The 20,206-nt window shown below is 35.9% G+C and overlaps 1 protein-coding gene across 1 annotated transcript in view; it reads left to right on the top strand.

Annotated features, from left to right (window-relative positions):
* Positions 1-8,711: 8,711 nt before the first annotated feature.
* The window catches only part of Sec13 (nuclear pore and COPII coat complex component secretory 13), an 88,830-nt gene continuing 77,335 nt past the window's right edge, over positions 8,712-20,206 (top strand). Inside the window, exons 1-3 of the mRNA XM_090400200.1 lie at positions 8,712-8,822; positions 15,022-15,066; positions 19,311-19,426. Coding sequence (XP_090256326.1) covers positions 8,820-8,822; positions 15,022-15,066; positions 19,311-19,426 — 164 coding nt within the window. The 5' untranslated portion in view covers positions 8,712-8,819. The remainder of the gene's footprint in view (positions 8,823-15,021; positions 15,067-19,310; positions 19,427-20,206) is intronic.

Below are 20,206 nucleotides of genomic sequence, written 5' to 3'. Positions count from 1 at the left end.
TTCTTCTGCAGCTTTGTGAAAAAACGTAGTAGGGTTGCTGTTTGTTTTGAGTCTCCTCCACAACGTCTTGGGCTGTAGCCACATCCCAGTTCTTCATCCTCAAGTCCTCCTCCACCATCTCCCTCATCTCTTCTTTGTCCGTCTGCATTTCCTCTTCCCCTGCACATCCATCTGCATTACCTTTCTTCATACATACTCTTCCTCCCTCCTGTATCTTTGCTCCTAAGTTCATAACTTTCACCGTTCCCCTTACATAGTCATTTCTCAGATGATCCTTTGGGGTCACACTGCACATTAACCTAACCGATTTTAATGTTGAACCTAAGTATCTAAAGTCAGATGATATTTCCTTCCAGCTCCAGATCTGTCTCCTCGCTGCCATCCACTTTACAACACATACTCAGTCTTACTTCTGCTCAGTCTCATGCCTCTCTCTCCTCTCTCTCTCTCTCTCTCTCTCTCTCCCAGTACTTTCCTCCAACTTTCCAGTTTGGCTGCCACTTCTCTTGATTTTGCATACAACATTGTCCAAGGCACGTCTTCTCTCACTTCCTCCATCACCACCTCCATCACAATATTAAACAGGAACGGATTTAATGCAGACCCTTGATGCAAGCCAACTGTCACTGGAAAACTTTCTGTCACTCCCAGGCAGGTTCGAACACTTGTCTTCACATTTCTGTACATCTCCTGCACCAACCTGACATATTTCTCCGGTACCTTCTTCTCCCTCAGACACCTCCAGACTTCTTGCCTTGGCACTCTATCATACACTTTCTCCAGATCAATAAATACCAGATGTAGCTCCCGTTGCTTCTCTCGAAACTTTTCCATCATCTGTCGTACTCCAAAGATAGCATCTGTGGCCGATCGACCAGGCATGAAGACAAATTGTTCCTTTGCAATCTCCACCTCCTTCCTCAGTCTTCCATCAAGAACCCTTTCTAAGATTTTCATTGTGTGAGACGTCAACTTTATTCCTCTGTAATTCTTGCAGTCTCGTGCATCCCCTTTACCTTGTAGATGGGGACAAGAGTACTTTCCCCCCCATTCCTCGGGTATATTTTCCTGTTGGCAAACTTTCATCAACAGGTCCCACAGCAGGTCAATTCCCTCTTCCCCCAGTGCCTTCCATGCCTCCACTGGAATCCTGTCTGGGCCCACCGATTTTCCATTCTACATCCTTTTCATGGCCTCCTTCACTTCCACTCTACTGATGTTCTGCAGCATCCCCTCAGAAGGCTGGCCATCTTCTCTGTGAGTCCTTGCATTTTCCTCATTCAAAAGTCCCTCAAAGTATATTCTCCATCTGTTTCTTATGCGCACATCCCTCCATAATATTCTTCCTTCGGCGTCTTTGATCTGCCTCATATGCACGATGTCCTTTGAAGCCTTATTCTTACATTTTCAGCTAAATCAGCTAACGTCTTTTATTCCCTAATAGGAAGTAGGCGAGGCCTTTATACGCTATCTAGCTTTTGGAGACTGAGTGGGCAGTTCACTCTCCACCGGTAGCCATTCAGGGATAGCTGGCCCATGTTTATCACTAATTATAGCAGCCACCGATGAAGACTCTGGAAAACAAGTGCTGCCATATCTTCGACCTAACCTTAACAAGATATGTCACTGTCTGAAATAATGTAGGTACTACAGTCGATTTTCTACTGTTTACGGGATGAAAAACCTGAGTTTCCGGGAGGAAAAACCCATTTGCTCGTGCTAGAAATCGACTAACTCGGGAACCGGTCGAAGATAGGTTTACAAAAAGTTCCTCCAGTCAGTGATTAGACTAGAACCTAGGTCTAATTTCGAGTGGCCAAGCGCAGAGGATGCAAGCGCCACTTCCAGTGAGCTACACAGGCCTTTCTACATTTTGCCAATCAATAAATCTTTCTCTGTCCTTCCTTTGTTTCTAATTGATCATAAAGGTCTTGATATTCCATGGCCTTTGCCTGTACAACAACTCTCTTGGCTTCTCGCTGTATTTATGTATTGTATACATAAGTACAACCCTATTATTGAGTTTAGTGTAGTTACTAGGGGTTTAAAATGAAAGTGTATGTCAGTGTTTTAGCATTCTTATGCAAGACTTATTTAAATTTTTTTTTATTACGAAGGCGATGAATGAGTGGAATCGGTTACTTGAGGCAGTTGTAAGTGCTTTGTTGGTAGAATGAGCTTAGGAAAGGTATAATAAAGATCACGTGTATAATGGTAGTTTGGGCCTCTCGGCTGAGTCGTTGATGCATTGGTGAAGGTATGAGAAGTATATATATCAGCCCTGTGGAAGTAGTGTTTGCACCTATAGTATTAACTCGTCCGAAGAAAGGCGCTCTCAGTTAGAATCTAGTCACTGAACATAGGATCTTTTTTTGTCTCTTTCTTCGACTGGATCAAGATTTAGTCTATCTCCGGCATGGGCAAGTGGATTTTTAATCCCCCAAAATCGATTTTTTGTCTCATATACTCAAGAAAATCGACCGTCAAAAACACAGTATTTCAGATAAATAATATCCTATGGTAATGACCATGACATGACAACACTAGTTACTTCTCTTTGCCAGATGCCGTTTATAATTAGTTACAGTCTTGGGCCAGCTATCTCTGATTGATTCCTTCAGAAGTGCCTCCTCAGTCTCCACAGGCGAGGTCTAAAATGACCTTACCTTCTCCCAGGGAATAAGCCAGGTGGGGTCCCTGGTGGTAAAATTTAAGGGACCCCTAAAGAGCTTTTTTATATGCTACAAAGAGAACAAGAGCTTCACTATAACAAAAATTAAACACACATAATATCTGATTTAATACTTTTATTTCAAAACATTGCAATAATTTGCAGATATAATTTCTTCAGTCAGACAAAATTGTAGTAATAGTTTTCCAGTTTTGGAGATCAGGGTCTCCGGCGACCGCTAAGTCCGCTATCTTCTTCCTATAGTTAATAAAAGGCGTTCAGCAGATTTTAGGATCTGTAGCTCAATGGAAGTGGCACTTTGCATGCTTTGCTCTAGGCCACCCAAAAACAGACTTAAGTTCAAGTCTAGTCGCCACCTGGAGGAACATTCTCTAAGCCTTTCTTTGACTGATTTCCCCAAGATAGTCGATCTCTTGCACTGATAAGCAAGTTTTTTTTTTCTCCCGGAAACTCCTTTTTGTCGTCCTGTAAACTCAAGCAAATCGACTGTAAAATCTACATTCCTTCAGACAGTAACACCTGTCTGAACGACAGTAACACATCCTGTTAGAGTTAGGTACTCTTGGTACCTAACCCTAACAGGATGTGTTACTGTCGTTTCATATCGGTTGTCGCTTATAATCAGCGATAGTCATCGGAGCTACCTCTGACTGGCTACTATCGGAGATCGAACTGCCCACTCACTTATTATTTAGTCTTTTTAATGCTGACCGTCATACCATATATACCATACAATTTAGTCTGCGAATCTTGAAGAGTTGTAGCGGATTTATTTAGAAGTATAACATCATCCGCATGAAGCAAAGAGCTGAGATTAACATCTCCAATTTTGATATGAGGTTTAATACCACTTTCCTTCATAATGTGATCCATATAGATAATGAAGAGCAGAGGGGATAATGCACATCCTTGTCTGACACCAGATATAATATTAAACCAAGTCTCCAAAAGCTAGATAGGTTTAAAAGGCCTTGCGTACTCTTTATAAGGGAATAGAAGGCGATATTATTGTTATTATTATTATTATTATGGGACACTTCGAAGGAGGCCAAGTATTCTGCGCGACCATTGACTATGTTACAATAGGTATATTGTGAATAATCGTGAGTGGGCCTCCCATGATAAGTCCTTGACTCCATGTAGATACAGACTTATAATATTATTAATGATGATGATGATGATAATGATGATGATGATGATGAGTCTGTGTAGCTCAGTGGATGTAGCGTTTGCATACCATGACGCTTGATCGCACGAAGGAAGACTTTGTTTCGAATCTAGTCGGCGACCAGAGGAACTTTTTCTAAGCCTTTTTTCGACCGATTCCCGTTAGTTGAACTCTGGCATCGTAGGCAGGGTTTTTTCACAAGGAAATTCGGGTTTTTTATCCCGTAAACTCAAGAAAATCGACCGTAGAACTCACACTATTTCAGACATTAAATATATTGTATTAGGGACCATGAGTAGCAGCACTTGTTGGGTCGTATCTTTACTGCGTGCTGCTTAATTAGTGATACCCAATCAGAGATAGCCTTGGGCCAGCGATCTGATTGGGTACCAGTGGAGAATGAACTGCCCACACAGTCTCCAAAAGTTATATAGGGCTAAAACGGCCTCGCCTACTCCCTATATGAGAATAAAAGGCATTAGCTGATTTTTTATTTAATAATAATAAATCCTTAATCGAGCAATAATAGAAAGCAAATATGGGAGCTTCAGAGGAGTTTGTCGTACTTTAAATAATAATAATAATAATAATAATAATAATAATAATAATAATAATAATAATAATAATAATAATTAGCTAACGCCTTTTGAATCCCTTATTGGGAGTACGCTAGGCTTGTAATCCTATATAGCTTTTGGTGACTGATGGGCAGTTCAGACTCCACGGTAACCAGTCAGAGATAGCTGGCAGTTGATTATTACTAATTATAAGCCGCCACCAATTAAGAGACTGGCAAGCAAGTGCTGCCATTTCTTGCTACGCATCCTTAACAGGATATGTTACTGTCTAGAAATGGCAGCACTTGCTTGCCAGTCTCTTAATTGGTGGCGGCTTATAATTAGTAATAATCAACTGTCTGAATTAATGTGTGTGTTCTACGGTCGATTCTCTTGAGTTTAGGATGAAAAAGCAGAGTTTCTGGGAGAAAAAACCCGCTTGCCAGTGCCAGAGATCGACTAACTCGTGAATCAGTCGAAGAAAGGCTTAGAAACAGTTTCCCCAGTTGGCGACTAAACTTGAACGGAAGTCTATCTTCGGACGGACTAGCGCAGAAGTTGCAAGCATCACTTCCACTGACCTACACAGGCCTTGCTTCTCGTTGTTTAAAGTATAGAAATACAAAGGAAGTTCTCATTATTTAAGATACCTTTCTCATAAGTTCTCATTAGCATTGAAAGCTTTTTGAGTTTCATAGGCAAGCATTATTTTGTCACGCGGTTATAAAACAAGAATAGATATTTATTGTATCTTTCATAACCGAGAGACGCCCTTTCAGTGCATTTTCTTCATTCTTTTATTCCACACACACACACACACACACACACACTGTCAGTATCCAGGAATGCATTAACACAGCTAATTTCAGGTGGTATGGTCACTTAAACAGAACGGGAGAGGAAAGATTAACAAAACAAGTGCACAAGACCAAACTAGTTTTGTAGTTTACTTAATTAAACTAGTGTTTCTATTTTTATCTCTCGGCTTATAGTCATTCAATATCATCATTATCATCATATTCCTGGTTTATACCCTCAAGGGGTGTACAGTGTACATAATATAATAGTACTACATGAAAAATTACATCATTACTGACCACCTTTCTACAATTTTCCTCCAAATCAATCTGTTACTTGTCAAGACACCAATATTATCAAATCTTATATCTTTGTCTTCTAAGGCACTTTTTACTGTATCACTCCACCTATGTCTTGGTCTTCCTCTGGGTCTTTTTCCTGCCAACCTGGCAGAGAACACTTCTTTTGCTAATCTTTCCTCTTCCAGTCTGTTTAAGTGGTCATATCACCTGAAATTAGCTGTGTTAATGCATTCCTGGATACTGACAAAGTCAGTTTCTTTCCTAATATCCTCGTTTTTAATATGATATTGCCATTGATGCCATCTGTTCACACCTCTAATCTTTCTCAGGACTCTCATATCTGGGGTCTCTAGTCTTGGTCAAATATTTTACTTCTGCCCCAGCTCTCAGATCCATAAACTGAAATCGGTTTGAACACTGTATTGCATAAAGCTAATTTAGTGTTTTGCCTAATATATCTTTTATTCCATATAAATTTATTCAGTTGACTTCCTACCATACCAGCTTTGTTGATTCTGTTGACTATTTCCATATTTAACTTACTATCTTCACTGAAAATCGTGCCTAACTAGCTGAAATGTTTCACATACTCATAGGGTCTTCATTCACAATGCAGTTATTATTTTCAATGTCTCTGAGTAGAAGTGGCGTTTGCACTCTGTGGCACGTACGACTAAATGCGTTCGAATCTAGTCGCTGACTAGAGGAACTTTTTTCTGAGCATTTTTTCGATCAATTCCCGAGTTACTTGATCTCTGGCACTGGCTAGCGGTTTTTACTGACGGAAACTAGGTTTTTCGTCCTGTAAACTCAAGACAATCGGTCGTTCAACGCAGTATTTTTCAGACATGAAAAATATTGTGTTAGGGTTAGGAACCACAAGATTGTGACACTTGCTAGCCACCCTCTCACTGAGTACCGATTAATTAGTGATAACCTTAGGCCAGCTATCTTTGATATGCTACCAGTGGAGATTGAACTGCCCACTCAGTCCCCAAAAGTTAGATAGGGATAAAACGGCCTCGCCTCCGTATATGGGAAGAAAAAGGTGTTAGCTGATTTTTTTTGTCTTTTTAATGCTAACCTTCATATCATATCTATTTAGAGAATATTGCAAACTTGTAGTGAATTTATTTAGCAGTATAACATCATTCGCGTAAAGCAAAGAGCTGACATTAACGTATCCAATTTTGATATGAGGTTTAATACCACTTTACTTCATAATGTGATCCATATAGCTAATGAATAACAGAGGGGATAATGTACATCCTTGTCTCACACCAGATATTAACATTAAACTACCTTCATGTACTTCCTTCAATTCTAACTGCTGATTTATAACTGAAATAAAGACTAAGTATTGCTTGATATAATGTCCGATTCACACCATATAACTGTAGCGTATTGAATAGCTTCTCTCTTGGCACCTGGACATATGCCTTTTCCTGATCGACAAAACTTAAATACAGATCTTTGTTATATTCCCATGATTTCTCAACTATTTTTCATAAAGTGAAGATCTGATCCCGATACCCTCTATTTTGCCTGAATCCAGCTTTTCTTCGCAATTCTTCTCAACCGTTTCTCAAGTATACTTGCATAAATCTTACCAGGAACAATCAGTAGGGAAATACCTCTGTAATTCTCACATTCAGTTTTATTTCCCTTTTATATATGCGTACTATGAGAGCTCTCTCCAATCATCTGGAATTCGTCCCACTGTCCATGACTTCAAAGGATGCAGTGCACCCACTGTAAGACTTATACCTCCATACTTCAGCATTTGTGGTAGATAATAGAATATTATCTATTCCTGCTGCCTTTTTGCATTTCAGGCTTTCTACTTCAAGTATGGATATGTATTTTTACTACATGCCTGGTCAGTGTTTTTTTATCACTGTCCTGTCATCACTGATTGTTTCATTTAGCAAATTTTTGAAGTAATTATATCATTCTTCAAGGACAGGCATCTTTTTCTTCTATTTTTATGTTACCTTTATCATCTCTAATTCCTTTTACAGCACTCTTTCCTCCATTTTTGAGCTTCTTCTACAACCTCCAGCAAATATTGCCACCTTCTTGATATTTATTTTCAATGTTCTTGCCAAAGTCCTCCCATTACTTTTGTTTAGCTAGTTTTACACAGTGTTTAGCTTTCTTACATTTGTCTCTGTATTTTTTAAGAGCACAAGCTGACTTATTTGCCAGGAACTTTTGATATGCTTTATTCTTTTTCTTCACTGCCTCTTTAACTTCCTATGTCCACCATGGAGTTCTAATTTTTCTATCCTTGCAGACAACTTCACCACATGCCTCTCTAGCTGAATCAATCAGGGTTTTCTTCAAGGCTTGCCACTGAATCTCCAAGGTTTGGTTCCTGTTCTCAAACTCTTTCATTTTTTCTTGAATAATATTTGTGTAATTTAGTCTACAGTTCACATCTGAGAGGTGCTCAACTTTTATTCTCTTTAAAACTTTCTTACATGTTCTTCTTTTAATATGAAATTTAATTTTATCCTGCTCCAGACAAAATGGTGATCACTTTCAGTTTCAAATCCTCTGTACATTTTGGTGTCCTGCACCTATGAGAAAATATCACTATGAACAATAACATAGTCAATGAGACTTTTCTTATTACTTGCCTCTTCTCTCCATGTGAATTTGTGTACATTTTTATGTTGGAACGTGTGTTAATAATAACCAGTGCATGTCCTGAGCTGAAATCCAACAGTATTTGCCATTAATATTAGGTTTGCTCTTTTCTCCAAATTTTCCCAAAATATTTTTATGTCTCTATTTTTACGATCATTTCCTACTCTGCTATTTAGATCCCCAACGAGGACCAATTTTTCCTTTTTCGTTGTGTCAGTTGCTTTTTCTAAAGCATCAAAAAATTCATCTGCTTCTACGTTCTGTGGGACAGAGGGACAAAAAAAGTCTCATTGTCCAATTCCCCATTCTCATATTTGCCCATATCACTCTATTTGAGACTGCCTGCCATTCAAGAAGATTAGCCTCGTATTTAATCTATTTAAATATATATATTTAATTAAGTAAACTGCACAGGACTAAACTAGTTGTGCAGTTTACTTAATTAGAATAGTCGTGCTATTTTTATCGCTCTGCTTTTATTTTATTAGTCATTTTATCTATATATACTGTGTATATAAATCGAGATGAGGGCGCTCTAACAGCGCCACGTTTTGTGTATCAGTTTTAGACTCGATTTCTTGAATAGCACGGATGTTAAAGAATATTAGTAGTTTACGAAGATATTTTGACTTGTCAGTACAAATGTTAAAATGGTAAAAACACAATTCTTGCTACGCTTAATCATGTATTTAAATATCAAATTCATTTAAATGCCATTCATTATGATTTTGCTTGATTGCAGAATGTATGTAGCTTGTATTTCATACCGTTATACTGGCTAATGTGATAGTCTTCTCACCTCCAAACTGTCATCACAGTGCCATCTTATAAGTATTTATGGGTTTTTCGAAAATTGTTAATTATGAAGTTAACCTTTTTTTCTCCTGTGATCCAGCAGTATTGGCACCAAGTCTGGTAGCCAGGGATACTTCTGTATTTCGATCTTTGAAATAGAATTGACGCTAGCAGTTGTCATCATGTAGCACTCTGTTTGGGGATCGAGTATCGGCTGAGAAAATTTCTAGTGTTTCTGATAAAGGCCATGCAACCCGGTGCCGCCTTTCATGAGCTCCTGATGAGTTATGGGATTCCATGAAGGTATCGTATAATAATAACAAACTATTAGTATGGCCAAGAAAATGACGGTTTTATGCAATGTGAAGCACATCTCCTGTTTATATTGTGGTACTTGCATTTTGAAAGACAGAAAACTAATACACTGGTCCTAATTCTACAGTTGTTTTACATTTTTGTACATATTTGCAAAAGTATTTGAAAGTCGCAGAAAATTTTAAAATTTATTACCTGATATGTTTTTGAGGTTAAATAATATGAAACATCGACAAAGACGTGTTTGGCACCGAGACGGCAATGCAATTTAAAGTTGTAGGTACAAGATAGCAACAAGGGCAGAAATTATATGAAGATAGCCAATAATTTTAAAACAAATTACAAAAAATTAAAACTGAATTAATAAACTTATAACTTTTGTATAAATATACTCCTGAACACTACTTGGGGGGGGGGGTTACATAGGAAATTGAAGAAATAAGTAAACTTCTATTTATTCTATATTTAATAAATAATGACCTGATTTTATTTTTAACATATTAAAGTAAAACATGCCTCAGACCTTCATCTAACTGATGTAACTATTTAAACTAGTGAAGATACCTTGAGTTATCCCATAAAAAGTAGCTCATATTAATTACAGTATAATGGAGACATTGAGCCAGTCCTATAAACAACTAAAATGTATGGCAAGTTATTTCATCATGGTATATTTATTTTTATTTTATTTTTAAATATCTGTCTCACTAATGAAAGATTGGCAACCTATAACACATTTTTCCCTATCAAAAGTAGAGTGCGGTATCTAAAGATTCATATTATGCAGTATCCAAAGCACAAATGTTTCACACTAGAATCAAGTGGAGTTCAGACCCACACTGCTGATTGGACAGCAGAAATCTCATTTACTCAATTAACCTGGCTGTTATATATGAAATCATCATGAACTGCATGACTTGATCATCACAATAATGCTTATTACATTAAGCACTGAAAACTGTGTGATGCTGTTCACCTTCTGAACAGGTAATTTTGTCCCATCAAGAAAGATCTCACTGATCCATTACATCCCCTCTAACATTACCCTTGCATATAAAAATGAACACATTGCTAAAGAATAATGAAACATTTCATATTGAGACATATGAAGATATAATGAGTAAGGAATATTAAACTTTCTGTAACATTGAACAAATGTATACAAATTCTGTATCTTGTGAAAGTGCCCTGCAACTGTAACATGTCCTTTGTGGACAGTCAGGAAAATCTGTTAACATTAGAAAATATAAGGATAAACTCTTCTAATCATAATGTCTGCATTAATTGTCCTAAAATTTAGGAAACAATTTTAAGATTAACTGCAACCTATGAGACATAAAAGCTTTAAAACCCATGAGATGTAAAAACTTTTATTTATTTAATGATAGTTCACCATGTATGTTTAGGTCTATTACAGCTTATATTATTACTTATTGTCTCCTCAGTGTATAGTAGCAGGTAGTTTCTGCTTCGAGGATTGGTTTAAAATCCAGTAAAATATTAGCCAGTTAATAAGTATTTATTTGTTTGATGCTGTCAAAACATAGTTGAAATTTTGTAAATGCTTGCTTTTCATTTTGCTTTTGTGCTCTTTTTTTTTTTATGAAATTAATCATGTAGTTAGGTTAGTGGAATTTTGAAAGCAAGTTTGAAAATAGGGGCTAAAGATATAATTATCCACTGAAATTTGTGATGATTTCATTAGAAGTCACCATTTATGATGATTTTATTCAGCTGTATAAGTCTAATTTTTACTAGGCTGAAAAGCTTTCACTGATACTGATGTTTTTTTTTTTTGAGACTAATGTTCAAATTCTGTATTGGATGTGAGATGTTTTCATGTTTTCACTGATGCCACCTAGTCTTAGTGATAATTTCGAACAACACTAATTGCCAATAAAAATGACAGTGTATTTTGTTATTTTATTTTCATATGCTGTTAAACCTGTTTTTTTATGGAATAAGCAGGTTAGTTGTATGGGAACTGTGTAGGCTCCAAGATTTTTTTTATTTATTTGTGGTTTGGTTTTATTACTCTTCTGGTGTTATATCCAATGGATGGATGCCACGTATAGGATCTTCTGCGAAAGCCACCATTCTCCATCACAGTAAATTTAGATAAGAAAGAACTGCTTTTGGAATCTGCAGTTGCCCTCAGAAAACAACCAAATTTAAATAAATATGGATGTAAAAAATTTCCCAAAATTTGGGAAACAATCCTCAGAGATCCTAGTTTACAACCTAGACCTTCTACAAACACCCATAGAGGGGATACCCCCATCAAAATAGGACTAGTGTTATATCCACGTGTTTCATAAATTTAGTTTAATCCTTTATCCAAGTGTGAACAAACGAAGTTTGTGCCTGAAAGTATCTTCAGGACTGGGGTAAGGTGGTACAACACCAGGGCAACTCGTTGCCTTGGTGGTACAGCATATAATACATTTATAATATAGCATATTATATTTAGATTTTGCAAAGGCTCTCAATAGATTGCCAAATGATAAACTAGTAGTTAAATTGGAACTAATGGGATTGAATAGTAGACTAGTGCATTTGATTGGAGATTGGCTGTCTGATAGGTATCAACAGGTTGTGTATGGTTGGGGGGCGGGAGGGGGGGTAATATCCCAGAAGAGGAAAGTCATCACTATACAGTTATTTGCAGATGATGCAAAGTTTGGGAGAGTTATGAGAAGTAGAGTAGATGTTGTAGCTATGCAAGAGGATGTAAATAGACTGTCTGAATGGGTGAGTGTATGGGGAGATGTCAGTTTAATATTAAATGTTTAATATTGTAGGGTTTTAAAATTTGGAAGGAAAGATGGAGTGCAGAGTATAGGATTGGTGGGGATATTTTTGAGAAGTGGAGGAGATGGACTTGGGGGCCGTGGTGGATAGGGACTTGAAATTTCACGGACATTTTGCTAAAATTGTAAGGGCAACACAGCAGATTATGGGAATGATGCAGAGAACACTGACATGTAGAAATAAGAATGTTTTGATTCCATTGTAGAAGACTGATGAGGCTGCATATGGATTACTGTGCACTGATTTGGTCACCTGGTTTTCAAAAGGATGATATGTTGGAGAGGGTCCAGAGGTGATTGACTAAGTTAGTTTCTAGTCTCTGAAATGTGGAATATGAAGACAGAGAATGCAAATTACAGAGCCTAGCGGATAGAACGAAGAGGGGAGATATGATTGAGACATATGTTGGTAAGGGGTAATTACCAGATTAATGCAGATGAGATTTTTCATAGAATATCTGGAGACAGGGAGAGAACATGGGGAAATGATTTTTTGCATGGAGAGGTTTGCCAAAACGTATCAGTGGATATGATACGTTTTGTCATAAACGCATCATATCCATAGGCTCTTCAGATGCCAAAATATTTGGTAATCATTTTCATTCTAAACTTGACTTCTCTTCTGCTCAACTCCTAACACTTTATGAATCCTAAATATTAAACACTAATTCTTGATATGGGGGGAAGAGAATTTATTGAATGCATTGTCATAAGTGTGGTGAGTGCATTTAAGTCAAGGTATAATGAGCTGTGCATGTGAGAGTGGGACCTCATACAACGAGTCTTTTGACTCCATGGAGATCTGTTGATGATGATGATAATAATAATTTCCCTGGATTGGATAACAGTTTTGAACCAATAAAAAAATCCATTTAATGTTAGTGTTGAAACATTGCCATAAAACCATTCGTGGTCAGAAGAATAACTATTAGAAATTGACTTCAGATGGCTTTCTCAAAATTAATCATGACCAGAGTAATGTCATTTGGCCATACATGAATATCCAGTTTTGTCAGAAAAAGCTTTGAAGTATCTTTTACCCTTCTATAGTTCATATTTTTGCAAAGTTGGGTTTTCTGAATTGTGGACTAGAAATAACAAATATAGGAGTACATAACTGAATAAGAATTTAATTATTTTAAAAAAGTTTGTAGTTTATTATAATGCAAATGTTAAAAAAAAAAAAAAAAAATAATACCTTTATAATTATTATAATTTGATTTTATTCATGTTTGAATGAAATAAAGGGATACCATCTGAGATGGTATTCCTCCACTTGTGTGCTAAGAGCTTGTGTTCCAGAACAAACATTCATCCTGAATTGCCTTTACAAGTATTCATACTTATCTGGAAATCCAACAGAATGGAAGCAAGCTTTTATCCTGTTCTTAAAATGGTCTTAATAAAGATCAACTATCAAACTATTTATTAATCTGTTGCTCTCACCTTGGTTCAGAAGTGATAGTGGGTGATCAACAACTAGCTTCTTCACTACCTGGAGATCTATTGGTTAATTAGTGGTCACCAGTTTGACTTCTGTTATTCTTGTTTTACAGTAGACTTTACTAACCCTACCCACCTCTGCACATAGGTCATGAAAAGATTTGGCGAAACTCACATGGTTGCTCTTGATATTTCCAAGACATTTTGATTGAGTCAGATATCATGGCCTTCTTATCACATTCCGTCTTATGATCATCTTCTTACCCTTTCTGAGTGGATTACTATCCTCCTCTGGTTGTTCATTGCATGTCATGGTGGATTGTACCTGCTCATCTTTTTCCACCAATGGCAAAGGCTCTGAGCTTTCACCTATAGTCCTTTTCCTATACACTAATGATCTTTTCTCACTAATATCTAATCCTATTCATAGTTTTGATTACTGTACACTCTGTTCCTCTTCATTATTTATGAAGAGGAACAGAGGATCAGATGACTCAAGCTTCAAAATCTTTTATGGCCAGTGGCTTAAACACTGATTCTTGATATGGGGGAAGAGAATTTAGTGAATTTTAATGTTGCCATAAGTCAATCCTGTCTTATCTCCTGGAAGAAAGACTATACCTCTCTCTCTCACACATTTTGATTACATTTCACTCACCAGCTAAGATCAATTTTGGCATAAATGCATCATATCCATAGGCTCTTCAGTTGCGAAAATGTTCAGTAATCATTTTCATTCAAAACTTGACTTCTGCTCAACTCCTAACACTTTATGAATCCCAAATCTGGTCAGCCTTAGAATGTCGTGCTCACATTTGGGGTGGCATGGCATTAAATCTCCCTCAGAATACTTGAGGGAGTCTTCTATTTAAGAGAATATCTAGAAGCGAGCCATTCTCTTAAATAGATGATCCTCCCCCTACTGGCTTCCTCCAGTTGTTCTCCCATAGGCTTTGTATTTTTATATATATTTTCTGTTGGTATTTCTATAGATGCCATTCCACTAAGCTGTCTATCATCATTTCTCCACCTTCCCCTAATTGTGTACAAACACAGGCAGCTGGTGATCAACATTCATATACAGTTTAGCTACAGACTAACTGAACCAACTTTTCATTCTTTTCCATCATTTCATTTACTTCTGTCCTTTGGAACAGTCTTCCCCATACAATTTTGCATTGAACATAATCCCCACCTCTTCAAGAAATACATTAGATATAAAATATAAAAGAAAAGAAAATAGACATATTAACAGACCGCATTAAATATTTTTCATTCCTTTTTGTCACTTCCCCCCCCCCCCCCCCGCTCCCAGAAAAGTGGTCATTTCTGAAAGGGATTTTTTAAAATATAGATAATGGCTGCCAATTAGGGTATCCTGAAATATACTTAGCAATATATTAATAATGTAATTTACAAAACTAGTTTGGTCGTTTTTGTTTTAAGGTGTTCTGCTCAGTTTATAATAATGAAGTTGTTGTTTTTTTAGGTCTCACTAATTCAAACTGTGGATACTGCTCATGAAGATATGATTGTAAGTTTTTTTTTGTTATATATAAAATCAGATAATGCATTTAAAAGGACTAATAGTATATATATATATATATATATATATATATATATATATATAAATAAAAATAGCCAGTTTCTATCAAGTTATTAGTAATGGCAGGAAGAAACTGAATAAAACTTGAATGAGAATCTATATTAAAGATAGTTGCCTGCTCAGTTACTGAGACAGCTGAATGTTATCTAGTTGGGTTTTTCAAGTACATTATTTCTGATAATCATCAAAGATTTTGTAACTAGGATCAAAATGATGAATTTAGGCATTTTAGAATAGAATTTAAAAATAAAACTTGTTTTTTGCCAGCATGTCAGTGATGTTGCAAGTTAAGCTTTGCCAAGTATTGTTCAGTGATTAAAAAAAAAAAAATAAATAAATAAATAAAAAATAGAAAAAAACTGGTTTTTGTAAAATGGTCAAAATTCAATTACTAGCATATTTTACAATATTTATAGTAAGAAAGAAAATTAAAATATTAAAAACACAAATTTATTTCATAGTGCTTATGAGTGCTTTGTTCATTTTTGTTTTAAACATTACCTTTCCTCTGCTTAATTCCTAACAGTTTATAAATCAATCCAAAATGAATAAATAATGTTTTGGGAAGGCCATGTTTTCTTGACATGATGTTTTGACATCTCACGATCCCCACCTCCCACCCCACAAAAAGCAGCTGTGTAAATTCTCCTTGCAGTAATAAGGCTGGAAATAACAAGGATTACCAATGATAGTCCTTGTACCTTATTATCCATCAACTAGGACATACTTTCTAAAGCCTAAGTTCATAATCATTTCATATACAATCATCATAAAAGGCTTTATTGCTATTATACAACTGAACTGTTTTTAATCCTGTTTTGGAAGAGTTCACAAGCAAGCCAGTCTTTTGGCTTATGAACTTTATTTCTCTAAAAATGGCCATCTAAGTTGTGACAATAACATAAAGCTAGGATTTTTTACTTTTTCTAACGTTCCCCCTCTTCCTCATTCATGAAGCTAATAAGTTCTATTGCTGGAGATCTGTATAGTCCAGATTGTTTGGATAAATGAATGTCTCATATGATTGTTTAACTCCAGCACAATTGAATGATGCTTATTGACAATTCCTAAATGCTTTCAGTGTGAATGACAGCGACTTCATATTCACATCAGAAGTAGAAGGCTTATAATTTTTCATGGTAATGGTAGAGCAAATGCTGGAAAATCTAAAGAATGTGAGACAGTGTGGGTATGAATCAAATATTTGTTTTTCTTAGAAAATCAATATGCAAGTTAATCTATAGCAATTGATCTGCTACATGATCTTATTGTTTTAGTACCACGAGTCAATAACTTTACAAGATGTGCAGTTCTCTTTTAATGTGATTTAATGTAAAATTACATGTAATTTTATATATAGGGTGTTTCAAACAGAATGTCAGACAACATCAAGCTATCGGCTTCATGTTGTCCGTACAGCAGGTGGAGGGCACATTAAACATTTGTAATTGTGGTGAGTGAAACTTTAGGCCTTACTTCATACTTGGTAATTTATTTTGTAACTGTACCACATTTCATTATTAAATATAATTATTTGAAATCGGGTCATTCTTTTTGAAACACCCTGTATAATGTAATTTAATTTTTTAATGTAATGAAAGAATATACAGTTCTTACTATGCAAGTGATGATGCGTCATTGTATAATAGTTGTAAACAAACCCCACATAAAAGTACTCCAAGCTTGTTTGCTTTACAGTCTCTTCCTCTTCATTTAAATGTCATATTAATAAATTAGAGAAATTAGACATCTGAGTGCTGCAACTCATAATTCCTCTTATTTTTTATCATAAACATTCTAGTATCAAGTGCTAATTTAAACTCATTATTAGGTTTAATGGAATGAATACAGTACAGAGGAACAATAAAATACAAGTTTATTGGATCTGTATTGCATCTCTGTCACAGAGACATCATCAGGAATACAATCTCAAAATTGTATAAGCACACACAAAAGAACTCAGAATAATAAGTGGAAGAAATTAGACTAAAAGCCTCAAGTTCTACAAGGGGTACCCTCTCTGGATGCTGATGGCTAACCTTAATTGTTGGAAGGGAGACATGAGAATTAGTTTCCCCAATCTGGATTAGGCTGGTTTAACAAATCTGCTGCTGATTCTAAGAAAAGTCTTTCAAGTTTGTACTTGCTGCAGTACAGCATAGTAGTTTTCTTCCATTTGATTCTGTGCAAGATATTCAGAGCATGGTCATCAAGACCTGACTGACCATAGTTATGTCAGTAAATGTATTTCTTGTGTTCTTAGGTGGATGTTGGCGATCTCCCAGTTTGACCATAATAAGATAATTTTCAAGAACAAGGAAATTTGTAAATACCTGACACAGAGTGAAGGGAGTGGATAAGGGCAGCCAGCTTCAGATGAGCTTTGAAAGCAGTAAAGAGATTATATTTATTTAGAATTCTGGCTATTTTTTCTGAGGTGCTATGGATATATTATTATTATTTGACACCTTCAGGGAGTCCAAAGACTCGTCGAGGGGAGGGCACCTGCTCTACAACTGTCTCCACAACTCAATCCACCAACTGACCACAACTACACCAACGCCATCTACCGCTGACCACCACTAGTATTTCCAAAGACAATCGCAAACATCCGTGTCCACGGCAGAATTCAAGCCCGCAGCCTTTTGACTGGAGGGCGGATACACTAACCACTCAGTCAGCCAGGCCGGCATATAGGGAATAGTAATAATATTACTGCAGTCTGTTTGTAGAGAGGGATGTGAGGAGCAGGAAGGAAAAAACAAAAAGATTAACAATCTTTTTAGCATTTTAACCATTGGACAAGAATGTCTTGCAAATAAAGAATTCAGCTGAAAGGGAAGCCTGGATGAAACAGAGGTTGGAGGCTATGTCAACAAGGGTTCTGATAACCCCATACTGTTAAGGAAGAAGAAGAGATTAATGTATCTATCTGTGTCGACAGTTTTTTTTTTTTTTTTTTTTTTTTTTTTTGTAAACTGAGAAAGAAAGGATGCTTATGATAAAATTTTAATGGAGTGAAACAGCACTAGGAAATGATTGAGTATTTAATTAAAAAGTAGTATTTAATGTAGTAGTATTTAATGCTTCCAATATTTTGTTACAGTTACAGAGACGAACTATTGGAGTACTGAATTATTGGAAATATTTCAGTACATCTCATTTACAGAGATACAGAGATGTACTGAAAAGAACAGGTTACTATTAGGCAGGCAGGTGACCAAGCTTGTCTTGACAGGCTAGACTATTAGTTTCTTTTTCCATAGTAAATTGGGTTCTGGGGTGAAGACTATTGAGGTGACATAGAATGGTATCTAATGAATCTGGGCAATGAGACCAAATAGAAAAGACATCATCTACATATCTCAACCAGATAGAAGGTTTCAGAGGGGCTGAGTCAAGAGCTTGTTTTTCAAAATCTTCCATAAAAAAATTGGCAGGGGGGGCAGACCCCCATAAAGGTACTCTCTATCGGTTCATAAATTTTGTTCTTCCAAGAGAAATAACTGGAATGGATAGCAAAGGAAAAGAGGTTAATGATATCAAGAGGAGAAACTTTTTTTTTTAAATTAATAAGGTGTCATTTAAGCGAATGTTAATAAATAGTGAGGTGGTGTCAAAACTCACTAAGATATCAGTATCATTCACAATTATATTTTCAATGGAGCTTTTAAAATGGGAAGAATTTTTTATGTATGATGTGGTATGACCAATAAGGAGGGCAATAGATTTTGCCAATCGTTTGGATAATTTATAGCATGGAGAATCAGTGGTGTCTACTATGGGTAATAAGTGGGAATAAAAAAAGATAAAGAAAGGATGCCATTAGGAAGATGAGTGATTAGAGTATTTAGAAAAGGCAGTTTGTTATTATTATTTTCTTTTTCTATGATGAACTAGATTCTGGGGCTGGCTATTGAAGTAGAGGAGGAAGGAGTGTAATGTGTCTGAGCCATGTGGCCAAATAGAGAACACATCATCAATATATCTTAGCCATATAGAAAATTGCAAAAAAATTAAAAGTAAAGTCATCTGTCATGCATCCCATGACCAAATTAGTACTTCATGATGTTTGTACATGTATAAAAAGAAATTGGAAATATCATTTTTCAATTATATTTTTATAATTTTCTATGTATTTTTAAAATTATTCCCAAATTAAATTCTTTTAGCATGATGCTCAAATGGACTATTATGGCACTAGACTTGCTACCTGTTCATCTGATCGGTCTGTTAAAATATTTGATGTCAGGAATGGTACACAGAGTTTGGTTGCAGATTTAAGAGGGTAAGTAGCAATGTTGTTAGATTTTATAAAGCATTTATTTATGTCAGATACACAAACAAAATATTTTGAATAATTTTTGTAAGCAAATAAAAAATAAGTAAAACAATAAGTAGTAAGTAAGTATATAAAAAAATAATACACAAATATGACCTGTTAAAAAAATTAAATATCAGTAATATGATAAGTTCATTCAAGCACTATGCTGAGTAATGAAGCTAAAGCATGGCAACCAAAAGTGAGCCTCAAGTCCTAAATAGTGTTCCCTAGTTTACTGAAATGGATGTCCTTGGCTGTTGGACTGAAAAACAGAAGATGAGCTTCCTGAATTGGGGCAGTTTCATGCAACCAGATTTGTTGAGGTCTAGGTGAGTTGATGAAACATTAGAATCCACATTAAATAATTCTAAAGAATTCTACATAATTATAATGGATGACTTTAATCCAAGATTGGAAGCAGAGATGACCATCTGAACTCCATTGGTAAATTTGGATTTGGATAGAGGAATGAAAGAGGAGAAAGACTTATTGAATTTGCAGAAGAATTAACCTTATTATTATAAACAGCTTTTTCAAGAATTGGATGGTTTCAAGATTTTTCAAGACTAGAATTAGATGGTTTTATTATACTAGTGATTTCATAGGCCAGGTGGTGACCTTTTTAAGGAGCCTAAAAAGTGATCTGATCTGTGTATTGGTTGGATCATAGTTTAAGTGTGAAGTTAGGTTGAGCAATTTTTAGCAAAGAGGCATGTTTTAATGTACAGGCATACCCAACTCATA

Source organism: Typopeltis vanoorti, chromosome 11, assembly GCF_054136105.1.
Source record: "Typopeltis vanoorti isolate ZY-2024b chromosome 11, IOZ_Tvanoo_1.0, whole genome shotgun sequence".
In the NCBI taxonomy this organism is placed as follows: domain Eukaryota; kingdom Metazoa; phylum Arthropoda; class Arachnida; order Uropygi; family Thelyphonidae; genus Typopeltis; species Typopeltis vanoorti.
This window is presented reverse-complemented; position numbering and strand designations above follow the sequence as displayed.